This window comes from Moschus berezovskii, chromosome 13 (genome assembly GCF_049115385.1).
Source record: "Moschus berezovskii isolate FMDL1 chromosome 13, NW_MosBer_1.0, whole genome shotgun sequence".
NCBI classification, from domain to species: domain Eukaryota; kingdom Metazoa; phylum Chordata; class Mammalia; order Artiodactyla; family Moschidae; genus Moschus; species Moschus berezovskii.
This window is the reverse complement of record NC_142472.1, coordinates 16,121,766-16,136,344: the sequence shown is the minus strand read 5'-3', so window position 1 is coordinate 16,136,344 and position 14,579 is coordinate 16,121,766. Positions and strand designations below refer to the sequence as shown.

Genomic DNA, 14,579 nt, shown 5'->3' with positions numbered 1-14,579 from the left:
CATGGCTGTCTCCAAATGTTAAAGTCAGGCACTTATATTGCAATTAAAAAAAAAAAGAATTATCACATGCTGACACACACTGCCCCAATTTTGGAACCAGCTGTTTCTTAGTTGGTTCCTTTTAGGGAAGAAGGTATTAAAAAGCCAAGGTCTGGGTGAAGGGGGCCAAAGGGCACAAACTTCCATTATAAAATGAGTCAGTTTTGGGGGTGTAATGTGCAGTCTGGTGATTATAGTTGATCCTACTGTATTGAATATTTGAAAGCTGATAAGAGGCCTTAACATTTCTTACAACAAGAAAAAAAATTGTGATTGTGTATGTTACCCCAAACCTCAAGATCAGGGGGCTAGAATGCTCCCAGTGTGTCATTGCTTCCAGGGCCTCTCAGAGTACAGAGTTAGGGACTGTGTGTATGTATGTGAGTGAGTGTGTAAACACATGTCTAATTATTCCCCCATACCTCTATATATTTAAAATGTAGTGTTTTGTTTTTATTTAACAAAGCCCATAAATGTAGGATTCTAATTAGAGATGTGTAATCTGGATGTAGAATTGAGCATCTGTGCAGAGCAGAGAGAATTTGGATATATGTCACTGTCCTTTTAATTTTTAGCAGGTGGCCAAACCCCTTGTTCAAAATTGGTCGTGGACAGAAATTAAAACACGGTGACACGTGCTCGGTGTTTCCGGAAGATCGCTCCCAGCACCTTGGAGAAGAGCTGCAAGGGTGAGTATAGGCAGCAGGGAGAAGGGGGAGGAGAGTGAGAATTTCCACATGGAGGTAAAGATGTGCGTGTGGGGGCTTTGCTTCCTCTGGGCTTTTCTGAGCCTCCTCCCCTGACACTGCACACTCACCCCCTCAGGCTGACCCTGGGCTTAGCCCACTTTGGAGGCTGGGGGAGCCTGTGTTCCCTGTGCATCTGTGGACATGGAGGGAGCCTGCAGCCACGGCCCTGGAGGCTGAGCTCTGTCCTGGAGGTGGGGCCCCTGGAGGACAGTGTCTGCACTTCTGAGCTGCTCAGGACTTTTGTGATTCCAGCAAAGCTTGGAAGGAACTTATTTTGAGAATTGGGACTTTTTCCCCTCAAAGACTTTCATTCTGGTGCTTCAGGGCCAACACTGCTAGGAGCCCTGTGAGCAGTGAGCCAGCAGCTGTGGGGCCCCACAGAGAGCCCTGTAGTGACAGCTTCCACTCTGCTGCCTCCCCCACTTTCCCCGATGGTGGACACGCTTTACTGTGCTTTATTTCTCATCACAGGTACTGGGATCAAGAAGTGTTGAGAGCCAAGTCATACAAACGGGAGCCTTCTTTAATGAAAGCAATCGTACAGTGTTACTGGAAATCCTGTCTAGTTTTGGGAATATTTACGTTTCTTGAGGTAAAAATTTTTCCATGCCGTGCGTTGCTTTCCAGTGTAAGCAGATCAGTACTGAGATGGGTGTGATGGTGGGAGAGAGGACAGCGGTTTGTCACAGGGTGAATCTCATCACAGTGTAGCTCAGTGGTTGTGTTTATTTTTAGAATGGACAGATGCTTAAAGGACTGAGCCTCCAGGGGATTAGTACTAAGTTGGCCGAAAGTTCTTTCAGGTTTTCCCATAACAGCTTATGGGAAGGGATGGCACTGACAGGACAAGACGTTTTATACCATATTAGGACATTTTTAGTGCTCAGTACTTGATATAAATGCTGAAAGTGATCCCTGAGAAGAAGATCCTACAACCTCAAGGAATACGAGCCTCCTGGTTTGGAGGACGTAAATTTGGATCAGAGCCCAGTAACATAAGGCATTTTACAGGTGCTCAAGCAAGTAATTGTTAACTTGCCCAGGTCACATCTGATAAATGATTTCCTAAAAAGGGATCCTCGCTTCTTCTCTTCTTGTGGAACAGAACTCTGGGCCCTGCATCTGCACGGGAGCTGCCAGGGCTCCAAGAACATTCCCTTCCCTGGGCTGCGCCCTCCCCGTGGGCCAGGTCACCCAGACCAGAGCCCCCCATGGGGAGGAGCTCCAGCTGCACCATAAATTATGTGCACCCTCCATGCTGGTTTCTGTTCTGGCTGTGGGGATGGTTTGCTGGTTGAAAGCAGAGTCTTGGTATCCTGGATTTCGTGGAGGGTGTAGGAGGGGATTGCAGGGCAAACCAGAGCAGAAAGCCGTGAGCTCAGTGAGCTCCGTGACCCTGAAGATCCTGGGTCAAGGCCCCCCAGTGAGACAATTCCACCTGGGGACGCAGTGCCGGAAGGCCCCTGTTCTGGCTGAGCCTGCTGGAGGTCTGCTGCAGACCCCCCTGGGTGGCTCGTGCTCTCCATGGTCCCTTAGTGCTGCCTTAAGGACACGGGCGGCCTGTGAGTGTGTGAGAGCAGGAGGGATGGAAGAGGCAGCTGCTGTGAAAGGGGTGTTTTAGGTGGAGAAGGTGTGAGTCCATTGTGTCGGGAGTGAGATGGCTGGGCCAGGTGGTTTACAGGTGGGCGGTGTGGCTCTTGGTTAAAGGCTGTGTTGTACTGAAGGGCACTGTGGGCAGTGGGCAGCTGGGTAGGTGAAGTCTGTCCCATGCAACTGGAGAGACAGAGTATCTGTCAGCTCCCTGGTGACTGGATGGTCCTGCGAGATGGAGTTCTCGTTGATGACAAAGGTGTGTTGACCATTGTGCCAGAGGGTGGGGACAGGTGTGTGGGGCAGAGCGCCACCTTAGAGAGGGCTCTGACCACCGAGGCACTGCAGTGCCTTGTGAAGGGCAGGGGTGGTGTTGATTTCACAGTTATCCAGCCCCAGGAACACTTCCTGCTGGGGATCCAGGAAGGCCAGGCCTGGGGCTGCATAAGGTGCAACTGCTAGAGCCCCAGCCCCTCCTTCAGGAGGCTGGTTGTGGGGCGGTCATGGCAGAGGAGTGGGGAGTTGAGGACCTAGTAGATGTGGGGCTCATCTCAGTAGCTCTACCAGTACTAGCGGCAGCAACAGGGCATCATGCTGAGAAGTCCCTCAAAATAAGTCACGTATCAGGAACTGCTGTGAGCACTGTATGTGTGATAACATTTTTATTCTTTTGGCTAACTCAGCAAACTTGTAGGTTTCCTATTACCCGCACTGTAGAAGAAAGGACTCTGGACCCAAGTAATTACATAGGTTGCCTGTGGTTACAGGGAGCTTCAAGGACAACGTGAGGTTCCACTTCAGGCTCTCTGACTTACAAGCCTGATCATTTCAGTGACTAAGAGCTCGTCCAGGGTCACGAAGGCTTGTCTTTAGAGCTTTGTCTTCAGGGTCTCAGACACATGCATCCTGAACTTTGTTTAAGGATAGTAAATAGGATGCTGAGAACTTCCTGGAGCAGGACGTCAGATTTGGGATCGTAATTGTGGGTAGATTTCCGGTGACCACGTTCCACAGTGGGGGCCAGATTTGACTAGGATGTTGATGCCAGCAGCAACATCATGCTGTGGTCAGATGGACCAGGAGCCCTTTAATAAGCCAGCTTCCCCTCATTACCATCCCTAAGTAGCGATGGTTTTAGAGAGTGGAAGATCTAAACTCAGCTCTGGACTCTGTGAAACATGAACACATTTACTCTGTGACCTCCTGCCCTCTTTTAATTTCTGGGGTGCACAGGATGACTCATAGGTTACCCGTGGTTCCCAGATGGTGCTGTGACCAACCCAGCACAGGCACTCCTGGCACACAGTGGGAAGAGGCAGGTGATGCCAGTCCAGGGCGGGGATTCTGGGGTTAGGATTTCAAAGTGTGAAACCTCTGTCCTGTGAGAACTGAAGAGTGCCCATAATGCTTGAGGGAGCCAGTACCAGGCTACTGTTCAACCTGGAGCCCGTGCAGGTCTCCCCTAATTAGAACAGCCAGCGAGTTCCCAGCACCCTGGCCCCTGTGTGCACCCCCATGGGGACCTTGGGTGGGGAGAACAGGTCTCCGCCTGCCTGGGGTCCTCAGGGTGGAGAGGAGGGGCATGAAGACTCTTCCTGGACCAGAGACACAGAGACCACTCCCCAGGTCATCAGGGCTTCTCTCTGAGAGGCGAGGTCTGTAGTGTGTAAATGGGTGACCTCAGAGAACCAGAGTTCTGGGTTCACCCAGTCCCTTCCCCTGAGAGGGGCGGAGTGACCAGGGTTTATGTCCTCTTCCTGAGAACCTTAGAAATGGCCCAGCCTTGTCTGATTACTGACCTTTGTCCAAGGCCACTTTTGCTGGTGGTCTCTGCTTTAGGTGGAAAATGAAGGAAGCACATATTTGGGTAAATCTACATTTTGGAGCTCAACTGATGAGCAGGAAGTAAGCAGAATCCTCTGCATCCCAGCATGGGCTTTGTGCCTGGACTCACTCCCAGAGAGCTGAGTGGTCTTTGCGTTTATTTCCCAACCCTTTCTTCCATGTGTCCCTCACTTCTGCTCCACCCGGGAAGCTGAGGAGTGGCTGCTTGTGGCAGAGATACTGTGGGCTCAGAGCAGCCACGGAGGACCACACAGCAAGGGAGAAAAGAAGGGAGCATGGAGCCAAGCAGACAGGGACCTGCAGAGCACACCTGCCCCGCTGATTCTTGAGAGCTTAGCAATGCCATCAGATGTTAGTAATACCCACAGTGATGACCTTGAGACATATATGAGGGTGATGCTTTTCCATTCATTTTTTAAAAGAATCTGTATTTTTATTGTCTCCTTGAAAAAAAGTTTTAAAAAATGAAGTATGATTGACTTACAATATTGTATTAGTTTCAAGAGTATAGCATAGTGACTCAGTACTTTTGTACATATTAAATGATCACCCTGATCAGTCTAGTTATCCTCTGTCACCATACAAATTTTTCCAGTGTTACTGACTGTGATCCCTAGGTTGTACATTACATTCCCACGACTCATTTATTTTATAACTTGTTTGTGTCTCTTAATCTCCCTCACCTATTTCACTCATCTTCCAATCCCCCTCAATCCATTTTCTTTAAAAAATCAAGGAAATAGATTACTCCTTTTTTAAAAGATTACTTTCCTAATGATGAAAAAAAAAATCCTGCTTTGAAGTGAAACTTTTAATTGCTTTCCAGAAAAGTTGGCTTTTAGAAGTGACTTTTCTCAAGAGATCTCATTCTGTCATAATGGCCTGTAAACAGCAATGAGTTTTCTAAGCCCTTTGTGAAACCAGCCTCTACCATTAAGGATAGACTATCTCTCTTCCCAGGACTCCTGTCTTTTCTGCATACTGTAGAAATCCTTGCTAATTTTTTCTTTCTGATGTGACAAGATGATTCTAGTTTATCTTTACACAAAAAAAGCTGCACACCCTTAAGTACAAATTTGCCCCAGCCCTGGAATCTCCATTTCTCCTAGCAGCCATGGCTCCTTCTAGGGGGAAATGGTATTTAGAGACTATGGTCTGGGCACTAGGGGTGCTCATTGCTGTCGAGTTGGCTATTGTTTCTCGGCTCTGTCATTGGACAAAGCTAGTATACATCTTTTTGTAGTAAACAAACCTTGAGTTTATATGGGTATTTTCGGTATAAATCAGATTCAGGACAGTAGTGTTTTTACTTTATCTTTTAACTCTTAGATTGGTATCTGTTTTCTTTCATCATCTGTTCTCTTTTCTGCCATGCCCAATCCCAGTTCTCAATATCAGTATAATTACTCATTTAAAAATCTTATAGTATCAACACTATTAACCATAATGTGATTTTTGGAAGCTTTTTATTTTTATTTTTTTTTGCTGTTCATATTGTCCTTAGGCATATCACACAGAGAATGTGTTTTCAAATTATTTTTTTACAACCACTTTTAATAATTCTTTTTTGTATAACTCTGTCAGCCTACTGGATGGATAATAACTTTTGTTTCATTTTACTCTGAAATTTTAGGAATTGCTTTTGAAAGCTTTATTGTTTTATAATTATAATTCTGTATAATGTTTTGCTGGGTAAGATAGAAGGCAGGAGGAGAAGGGGACAACAGAGGATGAGGTGGTTGGATGGCATCACTGACTCAATGGAGATGAGTTTGAGTAGACTTTGGGAGCTGGTGATGGACAGGGAGGCCTGGCGGGCTGTGGTCCATGGGGTTGCAAAGAGTCGGACACGACTGAGTGACTGAACTGAACTGATAATATTTTCACAATTTCAAACTCAGTCAACAGAAGAGGCTGTTTTTAAGGAAGACTGATATCCTTGTTGTCTCCATTCTAATTCTCCCTCCCGTTTTAGAGGTAACATTACAAATTTTGATTCGTTTTTATTTTGTAGATATAGTATTTTATAAACATTTAATTTTTTCTGTAGTGTCAAATGAAAGGTCTGAATTTCATCACTGGAGTCTCAAGAGTTTGGTTCCATAAGGAATTTTCCTAGAAGCATGATATGTAACATGGAACTCTGGTTAAAACCCTCTGTCAGTTAAAACCCTCTATCTGTTCAACTGGCTATTCATTTTTTTCCATAAGCTCATTCTTTTCTGATGATATATTTCACTCAAGCATTTTTTTCTTTGATAGCTTGTTTCTTTTTTGTGTTTTCTTAATTTTTCTCATGAAGTGGAGATGGTGGAGTTGGGTAAGAAACCTTTTAAGTACATGTAGAAATGAAACAGAGAAACTATACTGACTAGGGAAATTGTAGCACTTAACCCTCTGAGAAGTTCCCCTAAGAAGCAGGAAATGGGGCCTAAAAGTCAAGTCCTTTCAGAAGGTTGAATACCAAGGACCCACCAAGAAATGTCTGTCTGTCTCTCTCATACTGTGAGATTCCTGTGGAAACTTGAACGAACGGTGTCTTATTGTATTGGACTCTTTTAAAAATCTTTCATGGTTTCACAGTTGTGAAGAGTTCCTGTGACAGAGTAAGAACTCTATTCTCAATTGGTCTGTGGAAAGAGTATTCACAGATCAAACTTAGACTGACATCAAAGTTGAAGGGTTTGGGGAACAATTTTTGATCTTCTCCCTGCTTATCCAGAAAGTTGTAATTTGGTCAGTTTCAAGTTGGGGAAAGTCACTCAATTGTGTCTGACTCTTTGCGACCCCCTTAGACTATACAGTCCATGGAATTCTCCAGACCAGAATACTGGAGAGGGTAGCCTATCCCTTCTCCGGCAGATCTTCCCGAACCAGGAATCAAACAGGGGTCTCTTCATTGCAGGTGGCTTCTTTACCAACTGAGCTGTCAGGAGAGCCCCCAGCTTCAAGTTTGATAGTGAATGCTTTCTCAGTTGTTTTTTACCTCATTACTTGAGGGTTAGGATCAGGAACAGACAGGAGAGTAGAGCTATAGACCCTGGACTGGCATTACTCCTTAGTGAGGCTGTTTGCTCAATGGGCATATTAAATTCTGTCTCTCAGCGGAAAAATTGAGACATTTAGGCAGTAATGACCTGCCTTTATTTTGCAGTATTTTTTTTTTTGCTGGATTTGTTGCATTCACAGTGTTCTTTAAGTAGGTGACATTACTCTTACTTTTCCTGTAATTACAATGATATTAGGACCAAATAGAGAGCTGAGTAACAGACAGCAGAGATTCCCAAAGAGAATCACAGTTTTAGGACACTTTGGGATGGCAGGTGTTACCACTGGGCCTTCTGGTGGATAGCCCCAGGTTCATAGCCTGCAGCGCTGGGCTTCCCTTGATCATATCTGGGCTGGGACTGCCTTGTGTAGTTTGACATTATTTCTTCTCTGTGTAAGCCTCCAGACTTCCATCTCAGTAAACTCTATAAACAGTGTGTTTTATGATCTATGATGTGAGGGGCTCCTCTTAAGCTTTTAGCACCTCTAGGGGTGAATGATGGAGCTTTCTGGAAACGTAGCAATGAGACTTTGTGTTCTTGAAAACTGGTCATCTTACTCATAATTCTTCCACTAATCATAATTCTTCCACTACTCATAATTCTCTTCTCTGGAGTAGATGAGATCTCCTGCGACCTTGTGGAAGGTAAGGCAGGTGTTACAACCTGTGAACATATGTGTGTAGGGCTTCAGTACCTCATCCGTTTGAGAGATGGGGTCAGCTTTCCTCTTGTGTGTGGGTGCATCAACTTTGTACAGATAGTAGAGAGCTCTCAAAAGAAAACCTATCTGGGAACTTCCCTGGTGGTCCTAAGAGTCTGCCTTTCAATGCAGGGGTCACGAGTTTGATCTCTGGTCATGGAAGTAAGATATTACATGCCTCAGGGCAACTGAACTGGCAATTCCCAACTAGAGAAGCCAGCGCACTGCAATGAAGACTCAACACAGCCGAAAAAAAAAAAGAAAAGTTTTGTGCTGAAGGTTTCTTGGTGGATGATGTTCCATAGTTCAGTAGACCAGTTGATAGTAGAAGTTGATAGAGATCAAAGCCAGACATTGACAATCAATGTCATATCATGTAGGAGATAGCCAACATACTCAAAATATCCAAAAAAACCCCATCGAAAGTCATTTTACCATTTTGTTTGTGTTAATCACTTTAATGTTTGGTTTCCACCTAAGTTAAGTGGTGGGGGGGACCCTTCTTGACCATATTTCCACTCTCAGTTCTCTACTGAAATGTAACTATTAATAAAATGCTCCTTTTTAAAAACAAATTGTGATGGGCGATGAAAAGTCGATACTGTACACCGATGTGAAATGGAAGAGATCATGGGGTAAGTGAAATGAACCACCGCCAACCACACCAAAGTCCAGTCTTCATCTAGAGAAGTTGATGTTATGTATATTGTGGGACTGAAAGGGAGTCCTCCATTATGAGCTTTTTCCGGAAAACCAAACAGTTAATTCCAATGAGTACTTCTCCCAATCAGATCAACTGAAAGCAGCACTTGCTGAAAAGTGTCTGAAATTAGTCAACAGAAAATGCATTATCTTCTATCAGGATAATGTAAGACCGCATGTTTCTTTGATGACCAGGCAGAAACTGTCACAGCCTGACCTGGAGGATCTAACTCACCTTCCATATTTACCAGACATTGCACTTTCAGAGTTCCATTTATTTTGTTTTTTTAAAAAATCTTCTCACTGGAAGAAAATTTTAATTTTCTGGAAGACAATAAAAGGCACCTGAAATAGATACAAAGTTTTCCTCAAAAAGATACAAAGTTTTGGGAAGATGGAATTAGGAAATTGCCTGAAAAATGGAAGAAGGTAATGGAACAAAATTTGAAAAGGTGTTCAACAAAGTTCTTGGTGAAAATGAAAAATGTGCCTTTTATTTTTACTTAAAAACCAAAAGAACATTTGGCCAACCCAATACTAAGGCTTTATTGTCTTTGATTGTAAGATTTTGGCTTATGTTAAAACTAACATTGTTGTCTGCTTGTCTTCTTTGAGATAGTGGATCTGTGTATTTTTCTTTTAGATTAGCCATGAATGCAGCTTTTCCTCAAGATGGTTTTTCAACATGCTAATAATAAAAGTAAAGCTTGTATTAAGAAAAACTGACATCACTTGTATTTCTAATTAATTAGGCTTTTTTCTTTCAGGAAGGCACCAAAGTAGTTCAACCCATATTTTTGGGGAAAATGGTTAGTTATGTTGAAAACTATAATCCTGCCAATTCTGCCGCTTTGCACGAAGCCTACGGCTACGCGGCGGGGCTGAGCGCCTGCGTGCTCCTGTGGGCCGTTCTGCACCACTTTTACTTCTGCCACATTCAGCGCGTGGGGATGAGGCTGAGAGTAGCTGTGTGCCATATGATCTACCGCAAGGTGAGTGTCGCTCTGTACCACGGTGTGTACCTCCCCTGTGCAGCAAAGAAGGGTGGAGAAGGGGACGACAGAGGCTGAGATTTTTGGATGGCATCACCAACTCAATGGACATGAATTTGAGTAAACTCTGGGAGTTGGTGATGGACAGGGAGGCCTGGCGTGCTGCAGTCCATGGAGTCGCAATAAGAGGGACATGACTGAGTGACTGAACTGTACTGAACACACGCTAGCAAAGTACTGCTCAAAATTCTACAGCCAATCTTCAAGAGTATGTAAACTGTGAACTTCCAAATGTTCAGGGTGAATTTAGAAAAGGCAGAGGAACCTGAGATCAAATTGCCAACATCTGTTGGATCATCGAAAAAGCAAGAGAGTTCCAGAAGTACATCTACTTCTGCTTTATTGACTATGCCAAAGCTTTTGACAGTGTGGATTACCACAAACCGTGGAAAATTCTTAAAGAGATGGGAATAGCAGACCACTTGACCTGCTGCCTTAGAAATCTATATGCAATAGTTTGAAGCAATAGTTAGAACCAGACATGGAACAACAGACTGGTTCCAAATCAGGAAAGGAGTACATCAAGGCTGTATATTGTCACCCTGCTTATTTAACTTATATTCAGAGCAAATCATGAGAAATCTGGGCTGAATGAAGCACAGGCTAGAATCAAGATTGCTGGGAGAAATATCAATAACTTCAGATATGCAGATGATACCACCCTTATGTCAGAAAGCAAAGAAGAACTAAAGAGCCTCTTGATAAAAGTGAAAGAGGAAAGTGAAAAAGTTGGTTTAATACACGACATTCAGAAAATTACGATCATGGCATCCGATCCCATCACTTCATAGGAAATGGATGGAGAAACAATGGAAAGAGTGAAAGACTTTATTTTCTGGGCTCCAACATCACGGCAGATGGTGACTGCAGCCATGAAATTAAATGATGCTTGCTCCTTGGAAGAAAAGCTATGATCAACCTAGACAGCATATTAAAAAGCAGAGACATTACTTTGTCAACAAAGATCTGTCTAGTCAAAGATATGGTTTTTCCAGTAGTCATGTTTGGATGAGAGTTGGACTCTAAAGAAAGCTGAGCACCAAAGAATTGATGCTTTTGAACTGTGGTGTCAGAGAAGACTCTTGAGAGTCCCTTGGACTGCAAGAAGATCCAACCAGTCCATCCTAAAGGAAATCAGTCCTGAATATTCATTGGAAGGACTGATGCTGAAGCTGAAACTCCAATACTTTGGATACCAGATGTGAAGAACTGACTCATTGGAAAAGACCCTGGTGCTGGGCAAGATTGAAAGTAGGAGGAGAAGGGGACGCCAGAGGATGCGATGGTTGGATGGCATCACCAACTCGATGGACTTGAGTTTGAGTACTGATTGACTGAGTGTGTATCTATTTATGTTAGTGGACATTTGAGTTGTTTCTACCTTTTGAGTATTGTACATAATGGTGCTATAAACAGTGTGAAGATTTCTGAGGAGGCAGGTCAAGTGGTCTGCTATTCCCATCTCTTTAAGAATAACCAGTCAAATTCATGCTCTAAGTTATTTTGAGTACATTCTGGGAAATGAAATTTCTATGCTGTATACTAATTTCATGTTTGTTTTTTTGAGGAAATCCTTCTGTCTTCCCTTGTGGCTACATCATTTTACATTTTCTCCTGAACATTTATTTTTCTGTTTAACTTGAAGACTAAATAGCAAGTTTTTATGAACCGTGATATTTCGTTTGGATCTGTGGCTCTAGTTGATTGTCTGTTGAAACAGTTCAAGGTGGTCTGTTCAGGTTTCTCAGTTCTCTAGGGAATTTTTCAGAGCTTTTTATCAAATCAAAAAGTGATTGTACAGCACAGTCTGTTTTTATTTTTTTGTAAAGTCAGCAGACTGGCATTAAGAACACAGGCTCCTCACAGGATTAGTGTTTTGAATATTGTACTGGTTAGTTTTAGAATGAGGAAACTAAGCCCAAAGTGTTTAGATGGTGTCACACCTGGTATCAATGACTGGCCAGATTTATAGTCCACGTCCCCTCATCTCTTTCCTTAAGGTGGCCTCTCCACTTTCCTCTTCTTGTTCAGTCTCTAATTCCTGTCTAACTCTGTGACCCCATGGACTGCAGCACACCAGCTTTCCCTGTCCTTCATTATCTCCTGGAGTTTGCGCACTCATGTCCATTGAGTCCAGGATGCCATCCAACTCTCTCATCCTCTGTTGCCCCCTCCTCCTGCTGCCCTTAATCTTTCCCAGCATCAGGATCTTCTCCAGTGAGCTGGCTCTTGGCATCAGGCAGCCAAACTATTGGAGCTTCAGTTTCAGTATCAGTCCTTACAGTGAGTATTCAGGGTTGATTTTCTTTAGGATTGAGTGGTTGAATCTCCTAGCTGTCCAGGGGACTCTCGGGAGTCTTCTCTAGAACCACATTTCGAAAGCATCAGTTCTTCGGTGCTCAGCCTTCTTTACAGTCCAGCTCTCACATCAGCACGTGACTACTGGAAAGAACATAGCTTTGACTATATGGACCTTTGTTGGCATAATGATGTCTCTACTTTTTAATATGCTGTTTAGGTTTTAGCTGAAAATTACTTAGTTGGCTCGTAAGTCTAAACCAACATTCATTTATCCTTCGGACAGGTCCAAGTTCATTGAGAAACAGGGTGGAGGGTTTTGCTTCGACCTCCTGCTCCTCCCTGTGCTGTCCTCGTAGGCAGGGCTGCCGCCACATTGAATCATCTAAGGATGAACATGGATCCCCAGAGTCCTGCTTTCAGACATCATCCTGCTCGTCCTGACACCACACGAGACCCCATGAAAATGCACTCCATTTTGCTGTGTTCTCAGACTGACTTGGTTTCACTGTAGGAATCCGAGTCTCTGTATCTTTCTCTCATTTCAGGCCCTTCGCCTGAGTAGCTCGGCCATGGGGAAGACCACCACAGGCCAGATAGTCAACCTGCTGTCCAACGATGTGAACAGGTTTGATCAGGTGAGCTGCCCCTGAGGGATCCTCTTCCATTTCCCATCCTTCTCACTGGGTTTAGCTTATTGGGATGCCGAGTGCCAGGGTTTGGTATCAGCCAGGGTTCTGTTGAGGACACAAGACAAATGTTCTCTATCCAACACTCATTTCCTCTATGTGCAGCTTAGATGTGATAATATGTTTTGTCATCTAGATGAGAAGTTTGTTTTCCTGACATTGTCTGCAATATACTTCAGTAATGGGCAGGCAGTAGTGTTCTTGGACAGCTTGGTTAGTGTCCCTAGGGGTCCTCCTGGAGTGGTCCTTCTGGGCATGTGGTGTTGGTGTTGCAGGACTGTCTTCCTCCCCCTCTGGCTGATAAAGGCCTGGTGGGCAGGGATTGTTCTTTCTCTGCGCCCTGTTCAGTGCTGCTGCATAGGGAGCCTGCGAGGAATATGCCAAGTGGGTGGTCCCCAGTCAGACACAACCTCCTCTCTGCTGCGCATCATACCCATTTCACACTTACCTTATGAATAGATCACGTTACCCCACGGTGTTGCAGCTGTTGGCCAGATCTGCATAGAACAGTTCTCTTTCCTGGATGATCCTGGCCTTTAAGTTTGGGGGCTTCCTTGGTAGCTCAGATGGTAAAGAGTCCACCTGCAATGCAAGAGGCCCGAGTTTCATCCCTGGGTCAGGAACATTCCCTGGAGAAGGAAATGGCACCCTGCTCCAGTTATCATGCCAGGATCATTCCATGGACAGAGGAGCCTGGTGGGCTATAATCCATGGGGTCGCAAAGAGTCAGACATGACTAAGCGACTAACATTTTCACTTCTCCTTCAATTATTCATTCATCAAACATGACATAAGGCCTCTACTTAATTTGAAGGATGAATAAGCCTTAATTTCTGCCCTGGAAAGGCCACAAGCTGTCTGAAAGGTAAATGCACAAGCAGTTATCGGAAAGTGTGATAGGTATCGTAATATAGGCTCTTCTGGGGAGATGGAGACTGAATTTTGGGACAGAGAGAGTTTGGGGAAGCCCTAAGCTCATCTGTGTTGTGGACAAAATCAACATCTTCCATCAGTGGTGCTGGTCGGGCTCTCCCTGGCACGTCCCTGAGGCTGGCCCTGTGCTGCCCCAGAACAGTGTCATCTGGGATGGATGCTTGGATTTCTGCTTCAGCAGGTGTAAAACTCACTGAGATCATTTCTTTTTAGATTCCTGTCTGTTCCTTCAGAGCAGATTATTTCTACACTGTGTCCTTACTGGTTTTATTGTATGCAGTCCTAAGAAGGCTTGTCTTTTCTCTTTTAAGGGAATGATGTTCTTGCACTATCTGTGGGTGGGGCCACTGCAGGCTGCTGCAGTGACCGCCCTGCTCTGGATGGAAATAGGAATATCGTGTCTTGCTGGGATGGCGGTTCTCATTATTCTTCTGCTTTTGCAAAGCTGCTTCGGGATGTTGTTTTCATCACTCCGGTAAGAGAAACACTGGTTTAAAAAATAGGTGATAGGTGCTTAGTAACGTGCACCATCTGCTCGATGCTTCTGTTCAAAAACAAAACCAATGCCTTCTCTGGTCTCTTCTTTGAGTGCGTTGTAGACCCTTCAGGCTTTGCAGGCGGAGGCTCCATCCTTAAGCTGAAGGCTGATTTTGAAGAGGGAAAGGATATGGCACTCACTGACTCCTCCCACCACCATACCTGAATAAGTGGAGTGTCCTTGAGCAGAATGTACCTACACTGATGTTATGTAAACTTTATTAAATACTAATAATCCTATAGGCTCAAATTTAGCTGCATGTACTTTTGTTATTCTTATTTTAGAGCAATTTTCAGGTACCTATTTTCATGTCTTGTTTTTAATTCAGTGTTTCCATTAATTTATAAGTGCCTCAAGGACAGGGTCAATCTTAGTTAACTATGTCTTTATAAAG

General features: G+C 44.3%; 1 protein-coding gene across 1 annotated transcript in view; it reads left to right on the top strand.

The window, feature by feature from the left end:
- The first annotated feature begins 618 nt into the window (after positions 1-618).
- Positions 619-14,579, top strand: part of LOC148775812 (ATP-binding cassette sub-family C member 4-like) — a 154,648-nt gene continuing 140,687 nt past the window's right edge. The window contains 5 exon segments of the mRNA XM_088842651.1: positions 619-728; positions 1,260-1,380; positions 9,443-9,667; positions 12,574-12,663; positions 13,959-14,122. Coding sequence (XP_088698777.1) covers positions 1,315-1,380; positions 9,443-9,667; positions 12,574-12,663; positions 13,959-14,122 — 545 coding nt within the window. The 5' untranslated portion in view covers positions 619-728; positions 1,260-1,314.